Below are 17,106 nucleotides of genomic sequence, written 5' to 3'. Positions count from 1 at the left end.
TTAGAATGCGTTGTTCCACTCAGAGTTCTAAACCAATATTTTTTTTTTCAATCTGAAAACTTCAGAAATGAATCATTTTTGAAATTTCGATGAAGTTTGCAATAAGGATTACAATTTATAAAACACTTAGCCATTGACTCATATCAATAGCATTGTGCAGTATCAAAAATTATTCATTTCTGACAATCAAGTTCAGTCAGACTTATGGTTGCAATGTCAATAAAAATGCATCATCAAAATTCATATGGAATTTTTTTCACAGCATATAAGCTGATTTCTCAAAAATTGCTTACAATGTTGATTGATTATTGATTGGAATATTGCTAAAAGGTACAAATCAAAATCGAAAAAGATTTTTTTTTCTCTGTACACATAGCCAATTTCTCAAAACTTACTTCAATATTTTTTTGGAATATCAATAAGAATAAGACATTAAACTATATAAAGATTGATTTAACCGCAATTTCTTAGAAATTGATCTAATCAGGGCTCTAAAAACCGCCCGTCCGCCCATTCTCGGCGATCAAAAATTCCCCGCGGAAAACGAATTTCTCGAATCCGACGTCCGCGCTGACGGCCATTTTCCCGTTAATGTTCGTGATACTTTTTCAATTTTTGTTATTAGAATTGATGTTTTCTCTGTCTGGGAGTACTGCAGTGGTTGAAGGGGCTTTTAAGCAATGAACTTACAAAAAAACACATTGTGCAATGGTCTTAAACAAGAAGCGTTAAACGCAATTATGAACAAAAACATAAATGGAAAACCCCTTTCAGATTTCTGTGCAGAAACCTCTGTAAATCATTGGCTCGATTGTGGAACTGGCAAACGTCATATTTGATTCATTTAAGAAACGCAGTACCCTCGGATAAATTGACTTTCCAGATAACTTGACCTTTGTCATTTAAATTATTTCATAAAAGAAATAAGCTATTTCATAAAAGAAATACTAGGTTACTATTAGTAACCTAGTATTTCCTTTATTACTGTATAATATAATCCTAGTACTTGCAATCCTAGTAACTACTAATTCATTGTGCAATTTATATAAATGTTTTCAATAAATAAGAGAAAATTATATTTTTATTTATTTCGAAGCTACGGGTTAGTTTCAAAGGAGGAGGGTACATTGTTGAACAAGCCGTCATCGGGGACGGGTAAAATTTCTGAGTTTCTTCGAGCCTTGGTTCCAATAAAATTGTATCGATTAAAAAGTTTTTGAACACGAAGAATTCAAAAAATCGCAATTAAAAAAGAACGAACGTAAAGGCAATTTTCCATAAAAATCATTTGTCATCTTTTAATAAACTTTAGTATTTTAAATTTTTAATCAAATTTAAATTAATTTAGGCTTTGTTCATTAATCTTGAAATTAAAATAATGATGTGTAATATAATCTTGACAAAATTTGCAGGTAAGCGTCTCATACAACAACGCCCCCTATAGTTCGTTGCGATCGCGAATTGATACATACGTATTAGCGTTTTATATAATATAGATAGATTACTTGATAAATAATTCATCAAAAAGAAGGATGTGCAACGTCGCTTAAAGAGTTGGCATGTTGATATTCGTTCGCGATGGGAGTTTGGCATCCATTTGGCGTGCACTTAAATGCAGACAGACTCTTCATATGGATAATGGTTTTTTCTTAACTTGCAATATAGCTCTTCTCTCGTACCTACGGATCGTAAAATCAGTCTTTACCCGACCGAAGCATTCAAAGTTCCCAAAATTGCGAGTTTCTTAGAATGCAGATAGTTTCATTGTTAATTGTATTCTTTAATTATTTATGTAATTTAAAAGCTTCATATTTATAGAATACGTATCAGATTTTCCATTGGAAAATGATAAGATAACATTGTTATTGTAAGACAGTGATAAACGTACCCTTCATCGTGAGTCTTGATTATTTTGCTAGTGTGTGTATAGATATATATATATATGTAACATCTAAAATAATAGCTTAATAGAATTAAATGGATTTTAAAACTAAACCTAAAAAGAAATATATTTTAATTGTAGACTAGCTCTTCTAACAGATGAGAAATTTAAATAATTTCTTTCACATAATAAACTAAGGTCTTCGCATATATATTGACTTTAATTGAATAGAAATTTAATCTTTATTTATAAAATGAGTTCATACTACGTAGTAAAATGCCTTTATGACACCGAAAATCATTCAAGTTAATAAATATTTTGAGATATTGATTCATCTTCATCCGGTCGTATGATTGCATCTTACCGCGTCAATTCGCTTATATGCGCTACTTATGGATTTTTAAACATAAAGTATGAAAACAATTCGAACCATATTTCTCTCTATCTCCTTTCAAAACATAATAAAGCCTGTAAAGAAATTATAAATAAACTCCTATTTATTAAAAGAAATTTAAAAAGAAAAAAGTGTAAATATTTTTCATTTGCATCTTAAATGTTCATTTAAGTAACATTTCTTGTAAATATGTACAATCCAAACAACACTTCATAATAAATAAACATAGATGCGCGTTATCAAATTACATGCTTGTAAAGTTTGTAGTTATAATTACATCTTTGCATTTTACCATTAAAAATATTTTAATTGCAGTTAATATTTAACGGAACCTCCATTAGCTTTAATAACTGAAAATATTCTATTTGAGACACTCTTAAAGTTGGAATGCATCCTGTATCGATTTTGTCCCAACATCATAAATTGCTACTTTCAATTCATGAACTGAAGAATATTGTTTATTATTGGCATACACAATATTTGCTAGTTGACCCCAGGCGTTTTAAATTGGATTGAGGCATGAGCTTCGTGATGGTCAGCCTATGACATCAAATTTTTTGTTGCAGTGTGGCAAGAGCATTATCTTTCAAAAATATCCAATTATGTCCTTCTAATAAAGGCCCAAACTGTAATAAATGATCATATAACATAGATTGATAGGTTTTTGCATTCATATGTCAATTATTGCTAAATCAGATTTTTTACCGAAACCAATACATGCCCATATCATCAGACCCCCCTGCTTGGCTACAAAGAACAAAAACAAACAAAAAAAACTCTTTCGGTTTGTGGCACAAATTTTGCCAACAGCATTTATTGGCATCAGGGCCATCCAAATTAAGATAGGTTGAACTCCGACCCACCCCAGGGGGGTATACGGAGATAAAAGTAAAATTATTACAATAAATTTCTCTAAAAACCAAAATTACAGTAAAATTTTGCCAAATGACAGTGGTGGTGATCAGTTAAAAATGGATTAACAATAACACTTGACAATTAAAAACATGTGTTAAAGGCAATGAAGCCCAATAGCGCCGGTGTGAATGTCGAGAATTAAATGATTATAATAATAAGGAAACAAGAGATAAAAAAAAATTCTCAAAACTAAAATCAATGAAAGCTAAAAGTCCAAATAGTAAATATCTAAAAGTAAAAGTCTGACTAGAAGTCTATGAAGTCTAAAATCAAAAGTAGATAATTCAAAATGTAAGGCTAAAAGTTGATTAGAAAAAATTAACGATGACATGCTCTATTGTTGGTTCATGACTGGGGTCAGTTGATCTGGGGCTAGAATGTCCTCAAGGGTTTGTTTAATAATTTGAGTCACAATTTTCCTGCAATTCAATATAGCGAAGAATTGATGTTCCTCTTCGCAAATATTCATGTGGGTTCCACGAAGTGCCCGGTATCTTGGACAGTGCTTAATTAGATGATCAATGTCCTGTCTCACTCCACAGTAATTGCATGAAGCTGATTTTTTGAAATATTTTTGTTTATAGGTCCCGAACACTCCGTGGCCAGTAAAGAGCTGGTTTAAATAAAAATTAGCCTGCAGGCGCTTTATGCTTGGGTCTTTAAAAAATTTATAGGTTTGTCTTCCCTTGTCACTAGACCTCCAGTCATCTCTCCAGCGGTTAAAAGTAATGTTCTTAATGTAAGATTTAATTTCGCATTTTTCACCCGGGATCTCAAAATCAATCTGACCAAGCTTAGTGGCTTCTTTAGCAACCCAGTCGGCCTCTTCATTCCCTTCAATGCCTGAGTGTGCTTTAATCCAATTTATATTATAGTTGCTACTCCACATGGCTTTGGTGTCTTCTATAAGTTTGTGGTGTTTACGTGTCCTCCAGGCTCATAAGTGAAGAAAGGGAATCTGTAAATGCTTGCCATTGGAGAACCCTGGTTTTTAAGCCATTGGAGCGCTGTCTGTATCGCAAGGAGCTCAGCCAGATGAATACTGCAGTTGTTATTTAAACGCGCCGAGATGGTACTGATGGTTTTTGCCATTTATCTTCATTACAACACCATATGCAGATTTGTTTATAAGTCTACCATTGTTCTCAGTTTGAATTCTCGACCCGTCTGTGAAGATTTCAATGCCATGGTTAGTTGGAAGAAATTTCCCCTGTGCAACGCGAGAGAGTTTGAGGGATGAACCAGTTTGGGAGGTAGTAAGAGGTGATCAGGAAAGTACATATGATTTTCAAGCCAATTGATGTCTTCTATCCTCCATTTCCAGATATTTCTTTTAATGTAGATCTCATCAATGATTTTATAGTAGATTGGTTTTACTCCGGCCAGTATCTGGAGTGCATCAGTACTGACAGTCCTATAAGATTTGGTAATGGTAATAAGCGGAATTCTTTGAATTGATTTTAGTTTTTCTCTTATTTTGACTGTGTTTCTAAACCAGACACAGGCCGCATAGATGATGATTCTCTCGGTTGCCTGGAGGTAGATCTTTTTTAGAACTTGATGGTTGAGACCCCAGGTGACTCTAGCAATCCTCTTTAATTTGTGATTGAACATTTGTACACGATCCTTAACTTCGTCAAGATGGGGAATCCAGGTGAGTTGTGGATCCAAGATAACACCAAGATACTTTACAGTTTTCACATTCTTTATATTAGCGTTATCCGGAAGATCCATCTTGACACAAGGAAGTCTAGCAATTCTTTTGTTAGATTTCGGAAAAGTGATTAATTTGGTTTTTTCCTTGCTAAAGTTGAGATGCTGGGTTTCAGCCCAGGTCAGGATCGTGCCGAGAATTTGTGTAGCCAGAGAGTCAAAGTGATACAAGATGGTACGCCTCAAAAGTAAAAACATGTCATCAGCAAAAATGATAAGTTTAAAATCAGTAGAATTAAAATTATTAAAACGGCTAAAATATTCCTCGTTAAAGATATTAAAAACTTGATCAATAAGGATCAGCCATAAAATGGGCCCGAGGGAAGAACCCTGAGGAACACCAACGTTAAAAGCTCTTCGAGTTAAAATGTGACCAGCACTGTTTTCATATAAAACACTTCTGTCGTTTAAAAAACTGAAAAGAATCTTGAGTATGTTGATTGGAAGATCCAGGCTGTTAAGTCTCTCCCTGAGTATAGCCCATCTCGCGTTGTTAAAAGCACCCTTGATGTCTAGGGCCACTCCAATTGTATGTTTGCTAGATTGTTTAGCCTCACCAATAAAATCCACTACAGCCTTCAATGCGTCATCCGTCCCCCTACCAGATCTGAAGCCATATTGATTATCATTCAAGCTATTTTTACTTTCCAAGTAATATGTGAGTCTTTTGCATAAAAGTTTATCTAGAATTTTTCCCCAGACTGGCAGTAGGGAAATGGGCCTGTAGGAATCTGGATTGACAAGATCTTTGTTTGGTTTACCAATTAGGGCAACCCTGGCAATTTTCCAGCATTTTGGGAAGTGACCCAAAGAGAGACATTTATTCATGATACTAGTGAACCAGATCTTATTTGTGTAAAATAGGTCTCTGATGACCTCTCCCGGGATTCCATCTGGTCCTGGAGCCTTGCCACTTTTTAAGTCTCTAATTACACACTCAATTTCATAAATGCCAAAAGGATCATCCTCAGCCTCCTGCCCAAAGCATGTGATCATTTCTTCTACCTCTTGAAAATGATAAGCAAGGATATTATCAATCGATTCTTTAAGCTCTATTGTGGTGGTCCCATCAGATCTGATTGTGTTATAGAGATTCTGTCTTCTAAGGTCTTGACCGTCAACAATCTGACAATCTGACCGTCAACAACCGCCGAGAAAAGGCCATCCAAATTAAATTTTTTCTCGGCGGAGAAAGCAAACAGTTTTCTATCTAGCAGCAATTATTTCCCTTAAGAATAGTTGCTGATTAAGAATTTCTAGCAACTATTCTTAAGAATAGTTGCTGCTAGATTAAGAATTTTTAGTAGCAGCTATCAACAACTATTTTTGCCCCAAAATAGTCTAGTACTTTTATGCTTTTGAGTTAACAAAGGGTTCGCCTTTACTTTCACAGATTTAGCATTCCGAATTTGCCTCAGAATTTTTCGAACTGTTGTATGAGAAACATTAATATGCATTGTTCGAGAAATTTTCTTATGGGCACATTTTTTTTATACAGCAGCTCAGGGAAAAACACTCATTTTTTGTCGATCAGTTAGTGCTGATTTCTAGCCTGTTCTTTTAATCTTACTGAAATTAAATTTTTTTCTAGCTACTGCTTGCACAGTACTGACAGATCTACTATTAATTATTAACAGTTCTATAAGAATTTCTTTTGACCAAGAAAAAACAAAATTTGTCTGAATTTTTTTTCTCACTAAGATCAGTATTTCTCGGCATTTTAACTCAGCGCTCTGTTTTTGTTGACAGAATATCCAAATGTTTGATTCTTACTTTTAACTTTCATTGCGAAAGTTTGTGACATAAGAAAAATTTTCATATCATTTTCTGAGTATTTGTCTTGGTGTATTTCCTTTTTGGTACTACTATTTCAACAGCAATAACGATAAACCACCAAATCATGTGTAAAAAAAACAGCCAAAAGTAGCCAAACTAGGAGTAACCATTCACACTTTCACTTTAGGCTCCATTTAAGCTTTGCATTATTCAAACCGAGTGATATAGTAATTTATTTTTTTCCAATTTAAACATTGAAAAAAAAATGGAGCAGATTTTTAATTTACCGAGGAACGAGGTAGATTATAACCATCTAAATGGTTATGGGTGGGGTAGATGCCGTTTCGTTTTTCCAGGAAAGAGAGGTACTACCTCGCTATGCGCAATTGGACGCGAAATAAAACTGTAAAGGAAAGTTTGTGGAGGTGCTATGGGAAAAGTTGTCAACAAAAGGAGCCTTTTTTTAATTTAGGAACGAAATAAAAAAAACTCGTCATAGTCTAGAGTCTTATCTTGCAGTATTCATGTGGCGAAATTCTTAAGGGAAAGAGTGCTTTCAATATTAAATCTTTTGATTTAATATTGAAAGTTAATTTTTGTAGATGTTGACTAAAATGTCAGTAATTCATATGCGTATTTATAATTTCCTTACACACTATATACAGAAAACATTTTTTACGAAAAGGCGAAATCAACATAACGCCAGGACTTATTACCCATCAATAAACCTCATAAAACAAATAGAAAAACTTTCTACATTGAACAACAGAACGGATGCACTAACCTAAATGGAATTGAGTAAATAAATAAACGGAGCTGAAAAATTTCTTATGGAAAAAAAAACATTCTCTCTCATTCTACTAAGGTCAGGGTTAAACTAGCTCTCAGTAGACACACGAAGAATGTGCCACTGACCTGTTTAGCAAAGAGATTCATTTTCAAGTCAGATGCGATAAACTGATAAAAGAATTATTCTCGCTGGAATAATTGTTAATGCAGAAAATGGTTACAACCTAATTAAAAACTTGCACATTTCACAACTAATAGAATATGCTTGTAGAAGATCCGGAGTTTAGAAGTCAGAAATGGCAGAACATTAGGCCATTCCAACAAGAACCAAAAACTGTATAATCGGTGGTGTAGTGTTCTTTTCATCCCAGGAACCTTAAATAATCAACCTCATTTGGCGGAATCCAAACTTTAAAAAAAAAATCAGTAGCAATCGTGAACATATAAACCAAAGAAAAACTACTAAATTACTTTGAAAATATTGAATGATGAAAATTAGTTTTTTCATAGTTTCATCAGTCGTCAGATATTGAATTAGTCTAGTTTAGTTTAGAAGCGTCTATTCTAGTTCAGAATTTATTTTTCATGTATACAAAAGCTTAAATGAATAAACTAAGCTAAATTTCTTGGATTTTGATAAAGTGAAAGTCAAAAAGAACAGTTATAAAAGTTAAACAATGCTTAGATTAGAGAGCAAGGAGGCAGATTCTTGTATTATTGAATTTAGTTATTTTATTGAGTCGAATTCTCGGATGAGAAATAATGTAATTTTTTATAATTTGTTCAATATTTATGTTATTAGAGAATATAGATTTCTTTCTCACTGGAAATTTACTTAATTTCATTAAAATAACCGAATAATGAAATAAATATTTGATTATTGTTTGGATATGCAAATAATTACATGTTTCAATTATTATAATTGGTTAAAAGAAAAAAACTACTCTCGGATCCCCTTTTACGAAACTATCAGGTTCCATGTAACATTTTTCGATAATCGTAAGTGTAGTGAACTGCGAGGCTAACGTCGATTATAGTATAACGTAAAGAGTAGTGACACATTTTTCAGTGGGAGAATACCAAAATTTGATGAAGATTGTTTTAAACACCATGTAGAAGATAAATAATCGAAAGAAACTGAAGAGGTAAGATATTACTCGATTAAAAATTTCATTCGCTTAAAAACTATACAAATTAATAAAAATAACAGTCGACATGTTTCGAGCCCTCAAAAATAAGCTCCCATTTTCAAGACTTGCCAGACGATAATGAGAAGCAACAAAAATGAGTTGCCAACAAAAAAAATGGAAAAATAAAGGTGAGAAAACACATTTTTCCATTTTTCGTTGGCAACTTTAAGTTTTATATTTCAGATCACTTATTCTCATTCACGCCTGGAAGTCTTGAAAATGGCACTTATTTTTGAACGCTCGAAACATGTCGACTGTTATTTCTAATTTGTATAGTTTTGAAGCGAATGAAATTTTTAATCAAGTAATACCACGTAGAAGTGTTATAGAAACTTTTGTTCCCAATTACATTTGGTCTAAAATGAACTAAAACCATAAAAACTTATAAAGTAAGGTTTCACCCATTCCATTTCAATTCATATTTCGTGCTAAATAAATCGTAATATATAGAATATAATATCGTAATCGTATATATAATCGTAATATATATAATAATCTAAATAAGAAATTAAAATGGTTCATTTGAATTGTTATCTGGGACGGAAAAGGGTGATTATGGTATTTTGGGCCAAATATGTCTCCAGCAGGTGTAAGCGATGCTTTTCAACCAACTTTGTAAGAACAACAAAAATAACGTACATAAAGATGAGAAAAATAAAATTTTATGTCAAGTAAAAAAAAACTGCAAAATTAACGATAAATTTAGATGTTATTCAGGGATTATGTCATTCTTCTCAGCAACTATTAATATTAATTTTTATCTAAAGGCTTTTTCTGAAGTTAACTTTTAGGATAGAGGAGTCCTCAGAACTAAGAAACGGGTAATTGGAAACTCTCAGTTCATGAATGACGACAAGATTCATCAAACAGACAGTGCTAAAACAAATGGTATGAATAAATAATTTCAATAATTCTCGGGAGGAAAATATATTATTATCGTATGCCATTGAGGCACTAGGAGTGCGATTGTCCTTGTTTTCCAGTAGCGTCATCTATGGCCGAGCACTCGACTTCTAATCCACCCATACGTCACACCCGTTTATAGGACGGACCCATTCATTCAATCACAGATCATGATGCTGATCTAAAGCAGAGCACGATCCATCTCCGATCCAGTACCCCCAGAGCTACTAATTTATTATGGAAACTAGGGGGATTTTGTAATCCCAACAGATTTAAGGTGCATCAGACACCATTTTGTATACTGTGAGTCTATGGTCGGCGGATATCGAGCTCACGACCTCTTGGATAAGGCCCAAACGCCCAACCCAACCAGGCTATCCGGGCCCTTATAAACTGTTAAAACGATGTTTTGAACCAAGTCTGTTGTCCAAGTAAAAAACAGAGAAGATATTAAGGTAATAAAAATGAGTGGAAAAATCTCAAGAATGTTTGACCATGGATTTGAGCAAATATATCGACTGAAACATTCTCTTTACTTCTGTAATATTACTTTATTATAACAGCATTGAACCGCTCATTCGCTTTACGGGTTACGCTAAGCTCGGAAATGTTAAATAAAATCACCAGGAGTTAGCCAATCAATGAAACGTACGATTGTTTCAGGGGAAATCACCCGAATCGAGTGGAAATAACTTTAAAACATCAACATCACGCTGTTAGTTCTACGGCATAAGATTGGCAAAATATTTCCTACTATTCGAGATATAGTTGCGTCAACAATGAGGTTGGTACGAACCGAAGACATTCAAACTGAAAGACTTTCTATGCGGGATTCGAACCTGGGTCGGTTCAATGGGGAGCAAATCAAATTGAGAAATCGATGCATAATTACCATATCAGCTTACTTTCAAGTATTATTGCGAGTATTGAGCGTATCAGCTTTGTGGCAACTAATGTTCAATTCCACATCCGTGTCATTTTGAACTCCACCTAACCCAGAATACAAGGGAACTTCTAAGTCAAGAATAGGGACAAATTTAATCCGCTAAGAACTGAGTAAAAGTTAACTGAATGTACGATGAATGGATAGGATAATCACAAAAATACCTATGGTTAGACCAACGACAAGTGGAGTGTCCCATGTTTTACATCAACGCTGATTTGTAAGAACCTTTAACCGGTGATTTAATGTTGTTGTTGTTGTTGCACGCCCCCATTGGCCAGCAGTGCTAGACCAGGTCCATGACGCTATACACCCTCAAAAAATCCAACACCGTCAATGGATCATCTGCTAAATTCTGTTTGGTGAGCCCCCCCCCCCAGGCATGCGAGGATGTGGTGAGGCGAAGCCTGGTCTGAAGAACAGTTGGTACAAATTTCAAAGTTCTTATATCCTTCCGAAAATCTCATTGATTTAAGATGACCACTTCAAAAGCGGGCAAGAATAGTTTGTTCCTGTCTATTAAAACCTTGGGCCAGGGAGCCTCCACGTCGAGAACACTGATACCATGGGTGCTTTGGGGGGGGGGCATTCCAAGTGGTCTTGTTTGTGTTTTAATTTTGAGAAGATTTCCAAAAAGGTGAGGGGTGCCGATGGCATAGAGGCCTCGCAAAGACCAGCTTTAGCCAAAGTGTCCGCAATCTCGTTTCCTTCAAGATCGACGTCGGAAGGAATCCACTGCAGATTAATTTGATGCGAAATGAAAAGCCGTTTCAACTTTTTGAGTATTGACACTCCAGTACTATCTCTCACGCTTTGTCAATTGGTCAAGTGCTGTATTGCTCTTCTGCTATCAGACAGAACACAAATCTCGTTTCCACAGGGAAGAAACACAAGAGAGTCAAGGGTTTCATCAATGGCTATTAGGTGATTTTATACCTAACTCTGAAGACGAAGACGCTCCTAAATCAGCGACACATCAAATTTGCAAACTTCCAAGGTGAAATTTTACGCATTTGAATTATGATAAAGAAAAGGTTCATAATTTTTCACAGAAGGTATAAGAACTATTACTAGTTTCTCCTTGATGAGTGAGTTAACCATAATTGTTAAAATTTTGGAAAGCTCCGATTTTGGTTTCTTTTTAAATTAAAAATTTACAATTAATGTTACCATGAGTTAAGTTAATATTTTAATTTCTGTTATGTATAAAAATAAAAACTTAATGCGTTTCATTTTTCAGATTATTGATAAGCAATTTAAAATGAGAAAATAAAACTTCAAATTTACGATTCTGTAAATGACTCATTCATTTTAAACGTTTTAATAATCCCTTTTAAACTTTTGCTGTTAAACAAATGAAAACTAGACTCTCTTTAGGGAGGGGATAATAAATTATACAAAACCAAAACTTGTCAGTACTGAAGCTAATTTTTTTATGTATTTCTTATATAAAATTCACCAATACATTAGTCACATTACATTAACATAATGCATTAAAATAGTAACAGACTAAAAAAACAACAACGCTGAACTAGATCATATTTAAATCCTTCAGCAGACATCGACAATCATATATCGTATGGCATAGTAAAATTTTCGATAACAATACATTTGTTAAATAGTAACAAAAGTCTCACAATAAAGATTACGATTTAAATAGAGACATTAAAAATCGCGTGACAGAATTCTTTCTTTCTAAAGCTTCATTAAAATAAGTAACTTTGTATACGAGTGTTGCTCGTTGTTCTAATAACATTCGAATAAGTCAGGCGTCAAATTGTTAAAATAATTTTCATCCATCATTTTTCAATCTCCCGCTTATTCGTTTCTTTTTTAACCTAATTGAAAGACGTTTAAGGATCATTCAAAACATCAATTCATGTAATTTGAAAAATTAGTTTTTTAAGGACACTTACATTTAATTAAAAGCTACCACAAAGTACTTTTTTTTCCGCTTGTGTTACGAGAAAAAAAAATTATCTTTAAAATTTGTTTATGTAGGAAAAATGAGCACGATATTTGATTCAAAATAAATATAATTTATTGTAAATCACCTATTTACTGTCACGTTAGAGTCTAACTTCTTTGGCATAAAATATTAATACAGGTAAAATATAACAGTAAAAGCTTGTAATACTTATTTAAAAATATAAAAAATTTAAAAACTTATAAAATCTTCGGAATTACTACTTTTTATTCTTCCATTTCACAAATGTGATAATAATTGATACGCAACTATGCAAAGTGGAATTTCCAAATCATGCGAAATGAAACTTACGTAAGTTTGTGAAAAAAACTGAAGGGAAAAAAAAGATCCTTGTACAGGGCAAAAGAAGTTACTCAAGAGTGAGTTTTAGTAAAATCGATATTTTTTTTAAACTTTATTATCATTTGTTTTAAGTTATCGTACTTCAGTATTTATTTAATACAAAAGACAAAAAAAAATTATACGAATTTTAATTGAACCTTAAAAAAGGTTAACAAAAATAGACGTAAGTAGAAATTTCAATAGCGGAATAGATTGAATGTAGTGTCCATGCCATAATTAAGTACTCAAAACATAATTAAGTACACATAATTAATAAACATAATTAAGTACTCAACTTAAGGAAACCAAACGGTATTATAAACTGAGTCTGACAAGAAAAATTACTGGATTTAGTTACGGATTTCTTGTTTACTTTTCTTTTCAGGTAGAGAAGCGTTTGTCACAAAACAAGTCAATAGGAAATATAAAAAAAATTTTAACTATCTCAATGATTGTATAATGAAATTGTTTAAACATTAAGCTACATATTTATTTACGAAATCTTTCTTCCGTGTTTTAAAAAATAATTAATATAGTAGTATTAAGTAAATAAAATTAAGTCCCGCAGTGGACTGATCGTTAAGACACGGTTCCCAGCAGATCACCGAAGTCAAGCATCACTGGCTGCGGTCAGTGTGCGGGTGGCAGACTGATCCAAGTAGTCACCACTTGAATCAGTCTGCGTAGGGACCAAGGGTGTGCTGTATTGGTCCTCGTTAAACTGTTCTACCGTAAAGTGCTCGACTTCGCGTGCAGGTCGCCTGTCTACAGAAGCGGGGGTGCCATCCCCTCTGCTGAGGATCAAAACTGTGATGGCATGTCTTCGGATCATCCTCAGGGATGTTTCCCAGATCGTCGCCAATAGCCCATTGCGCAACTCTAGTGAGACGTAAATGAACAAATCAAATAAAATTAAGATTAACGAATTCTCACATTTCCCAAATTACAAATTATTTTAAAGATAAATAAAAAGAAATGATACGATTAAAATCACTATGCTCAAAAGGGGTACAATCCTTTATTTTTTAACAATATTATGGATTAAATAAAAGCCATATTATGGATTTATAAAACTTATGCTCTTACACAAACAGATTCCCGTCTTAAGAATATTAAGAAAAATTTATTTTTTAACTTAAAAAATAAAATAAGTAATTTTCCATCACTAAGTTAAAAAACAAACAAAATGTTTTAAAATAACTCTTTCTCTACAATTTCGATGCATTGTGATGACTTAGTTAAGCGAAAAAAAAACTTTGGTTGCCATAAAAATTATTTTTGTCTATCCCGGGAAGCAACGGAAATAATTTGGATTCCATTTAAGCCCATTCAATAGGAAAAATAAATTTAGCAATTCCAATATAGATTTAAAACGAGGTTATATTCAATGTTTCTAGGAATAGAATTTTAAGTAAATGTGGTCAAATATACAAAATTACGCAAGAAGTTATTGATTTGTTTTTAATAGTTTCATTCATACTGAAAATGAAAAAAAAAAAGAAAATCATTTTCAAAAAAATTTTAATTTCTGTGCAAATTTTCTTAAGACAAATAGCTATTTCAAAATAATTTGTTCTATTTGTAATAAATTTTCCAGTCAATTAAAACAAAAATTTGAAAATAACTGCATTTGAAATAAATGCATTTAAAGGTATTCCAAATTCTTCTACGAATTCCATGTGCATTTTAATCAACTATTCCAGAACTGTATCATCCGAACATTTTTTTTTACATAAAATTCGACAATTTCACGTTCAAAAGAAAATTTATAAATCGTGAATGTTACGCCACTTAAATCCGTGTCTCAGTTGCACAAAAAATGAATTTTCTGTGAAATTTACGATTTTATTTTTATTTTGAAGTGAAGTTCCCTTGAATGTACAGTAATCGAATCACCCTAAATAACTTATAATCCAATGATCGAATCTTCACGTTCTAGGACTCAATCTTAATGGCTGATGTGGTTGACCTCAAATACGTTAATTAATCCAAACGATATTTTAAGTTGCTAGATACACGAAATGTTACTTTCTCTTAGTAAACATTCGCATTTTTGACCCCCAAAATATAGGATTCAGCCACAATCAAGGAAATAGGGTCCCTATAGTTTGGTCAGGAAGATCTTATCCCTTGGATCCCTTAATGTTAATTATCACCATATCTCGTAAACTTCTTAAGCGAATTGAAAAACTTCAGCACTCAGTTATAACTTTCATTTATCTAAAGATAATTATTTCGTGACAAACTAATTAGCATATATTTCCCAATTAATAGTTAATTAGCATATGTGAGTTCACCCTCTTCCACCATTAAGATTGAGTCCTAGAACGTGAAGATCCGATTATTAGATCAGAACTTATTATGGGTGGCCTTTTTTTTCATTTTGCGCACAGTACAGGGCATACTATTTTTCAAAAAAAGGTAGTGAGTCAATGCAATATGTGCAGATCAAAATTGAATATTAGGAATGAGTAGTCAGGTTCTGTTGTATGGTTTCTTTCAGAACTACAGTTATAAATATCAGTATAGAAGTTACAGCTGTTACCATTTATTGTGGATTTCAAAATTCATTATGTAATTCAATTTCAAAGAATAAGCTAATATTTCAAATATGAAATATACGATATGTATACATAGTATATAAATAATTTATTACTACTTGATCTATAAAATGTTTTCGACAACAATAATATTTTTCCAAGTCTACTTAATGAAGTTTTTGCTGATTAAAATTTCGATCTGCTGAATTCAGGAACTTCATTTGATTATTATTTTTAAGGGTGAGATTTCTAAAAACTAGTAACGAATACCTCAATCCTTAGTATAAAGTTAAAAAAAACTTTTGTTTTTAATAAAGAGGTAAATATTTCATTTTTATAGAGTTATGTAGTTAGTTGCATTTTCACTCTATACAAAGAAAATAAAACACAAAGAAGGTAAATAGGATTCCTCGCGCAGAAAATTATCCCATTACATTTAGATAAGAATAAAATTTAAATTAGTTTTTATTAATTTTTAAAACTATTTTAAGAATAGGAAATCAATTAAAATTATGCAAACTTTAAAAAGTTTTTCTTAAGGTAAATCCGAATGATCCTTCACTAGCCACAGTGATTTTTTTTAAAAATAAAATCTACACTTTAGGTTTTGCTTTTTTTTTTAAATTTATTGTTTAAATAACAACTACGCGAAATTTTAAACTAAATGAATTAAACAAAAGTAGTCCTTAGTTTAATTAATTTTTAAAAAGGCTTTTAAGTGATGACACAATTTCTTAGACACACTAAAATTAAACTAACATTGAAGTTTGCCTATATTCATGTTTTAATAAAGAATAAATTTCATCATCATCAAAATTTGGGTGCCTGAGTCAGGTTGCGGCCCTTTTCCCAAAAAGTAAATTTATTGAAAAACAATAATTTAAATACACTTTCACGTGAATATCTAGCTTATTTTAAGAAATTTTTAATATGCACGCGTTAAATGCTCTGAAGCAGATACAGTGAATTATAAAATATCTTCATTAAAAGCCACTGAAACATTAACACAAACATTCGTATTTCTCTTAACACAACATAAAGCAAAACAAAATTTGAAACTTACTAATTATATAGTCATATTCGGGTTCCCATTTGTCTTTTAGCAGAGGGGATGCAATATCCTGTACCCTCATGTACATAAGAGCGGCCAAAGGTAAAAGCGAAGGTAAATACTGAAGCACTCCCATGTTTTGACTGATTAAAAATCCTCCATTTATTCGTTGCGAACTAACACCATTCGAAGATTCATCAAGAACATCTCACAACAGACTGCTATTTGGTCAGCAGGTCAGTGTTGCTCGCTCTTGTTTGGGTTAGGGAAGGAAACCAATCATAGGCTTGGAAGTCAGGAAAAGAAATTACCGGAAGGGTTAAAAGTTTTGATGTCAGTGAGGAACTTGCGGGCAAAGATGGTCTCGATTTCATCGAATTTTCGTTGGAGAGAGATAATAGAACTTTCGCACGCGAGAAGAATGCGACAGTAAAACCTTTCTCTACTTATGAAGTGGCAAAAAAAATATTTCTTTCACCAAAACATTATATTGTTTCCTTATTTAATAAAAAAAATTAAGCAGTGGCACAGTTGCGTTTATTTATTCTATATATTTTTGCCTTTCAACCACCGTATTTGTTTTCCATTGCATAAACCGGGGTTCGATTCCCTGGTGGTAAAGAACGGGAGGCTATAAACGAAATGCATTTTATCCGATCCTATGAGAGACTTACATCAGCAAAGTCCCATGAGTGCAGCTGT

At 32.8% G+C, this 17,106-nt stretch overlaps 1 protein-coding gene across 1 annotated transcript in view; it reads right to left on the bottom strand.

The window, feature by feature from the left end:
* LOC107451275 (glucose dehydrogenase [FAD, quinone]) overlaps positions 1 to 16,891 on the bottom strand; it is a 46,231-nt gene extending 29,340 nt beyond the window's left edge. Inside the window, exon 1 of the mRNA XM_016067327.3 lies at positions 16,417 to 16,891. Coding sequence (XP_015922813.2) covers positions 16,417 to 16,540 — 124 coding nt within the window. The 5' untranslated portion in view covers positions 16,541 to 16,891. The remainder of the gene's footprint in view (positions 1 to 16,416) is intronic.
* Between the last annotated feature and the right edge of the window lie 215 nt (positions 16,892 to 17,106).

This window comes from Parasteatoda tepidariorum, chromosome 4 (assembly GCF_043381705.1).
Source record: "Parasteatoda tepidariorum isolate YZ-2023 chromosome 4, CAS_Ptep_4.0, whole genome shotgun sequence".
In the NCBI taxonomy this organism is placed as follows: domain Eukaryota; kingdom Metazoa; phylum Arthropoda; class Arachnida; order Araneae; family Theridiidae; genus Parasteatoda; species Parasteatoda tepidariorum.
This window is presented reverse-complemented; position numbering and strand designations above follow the sequence as displayed.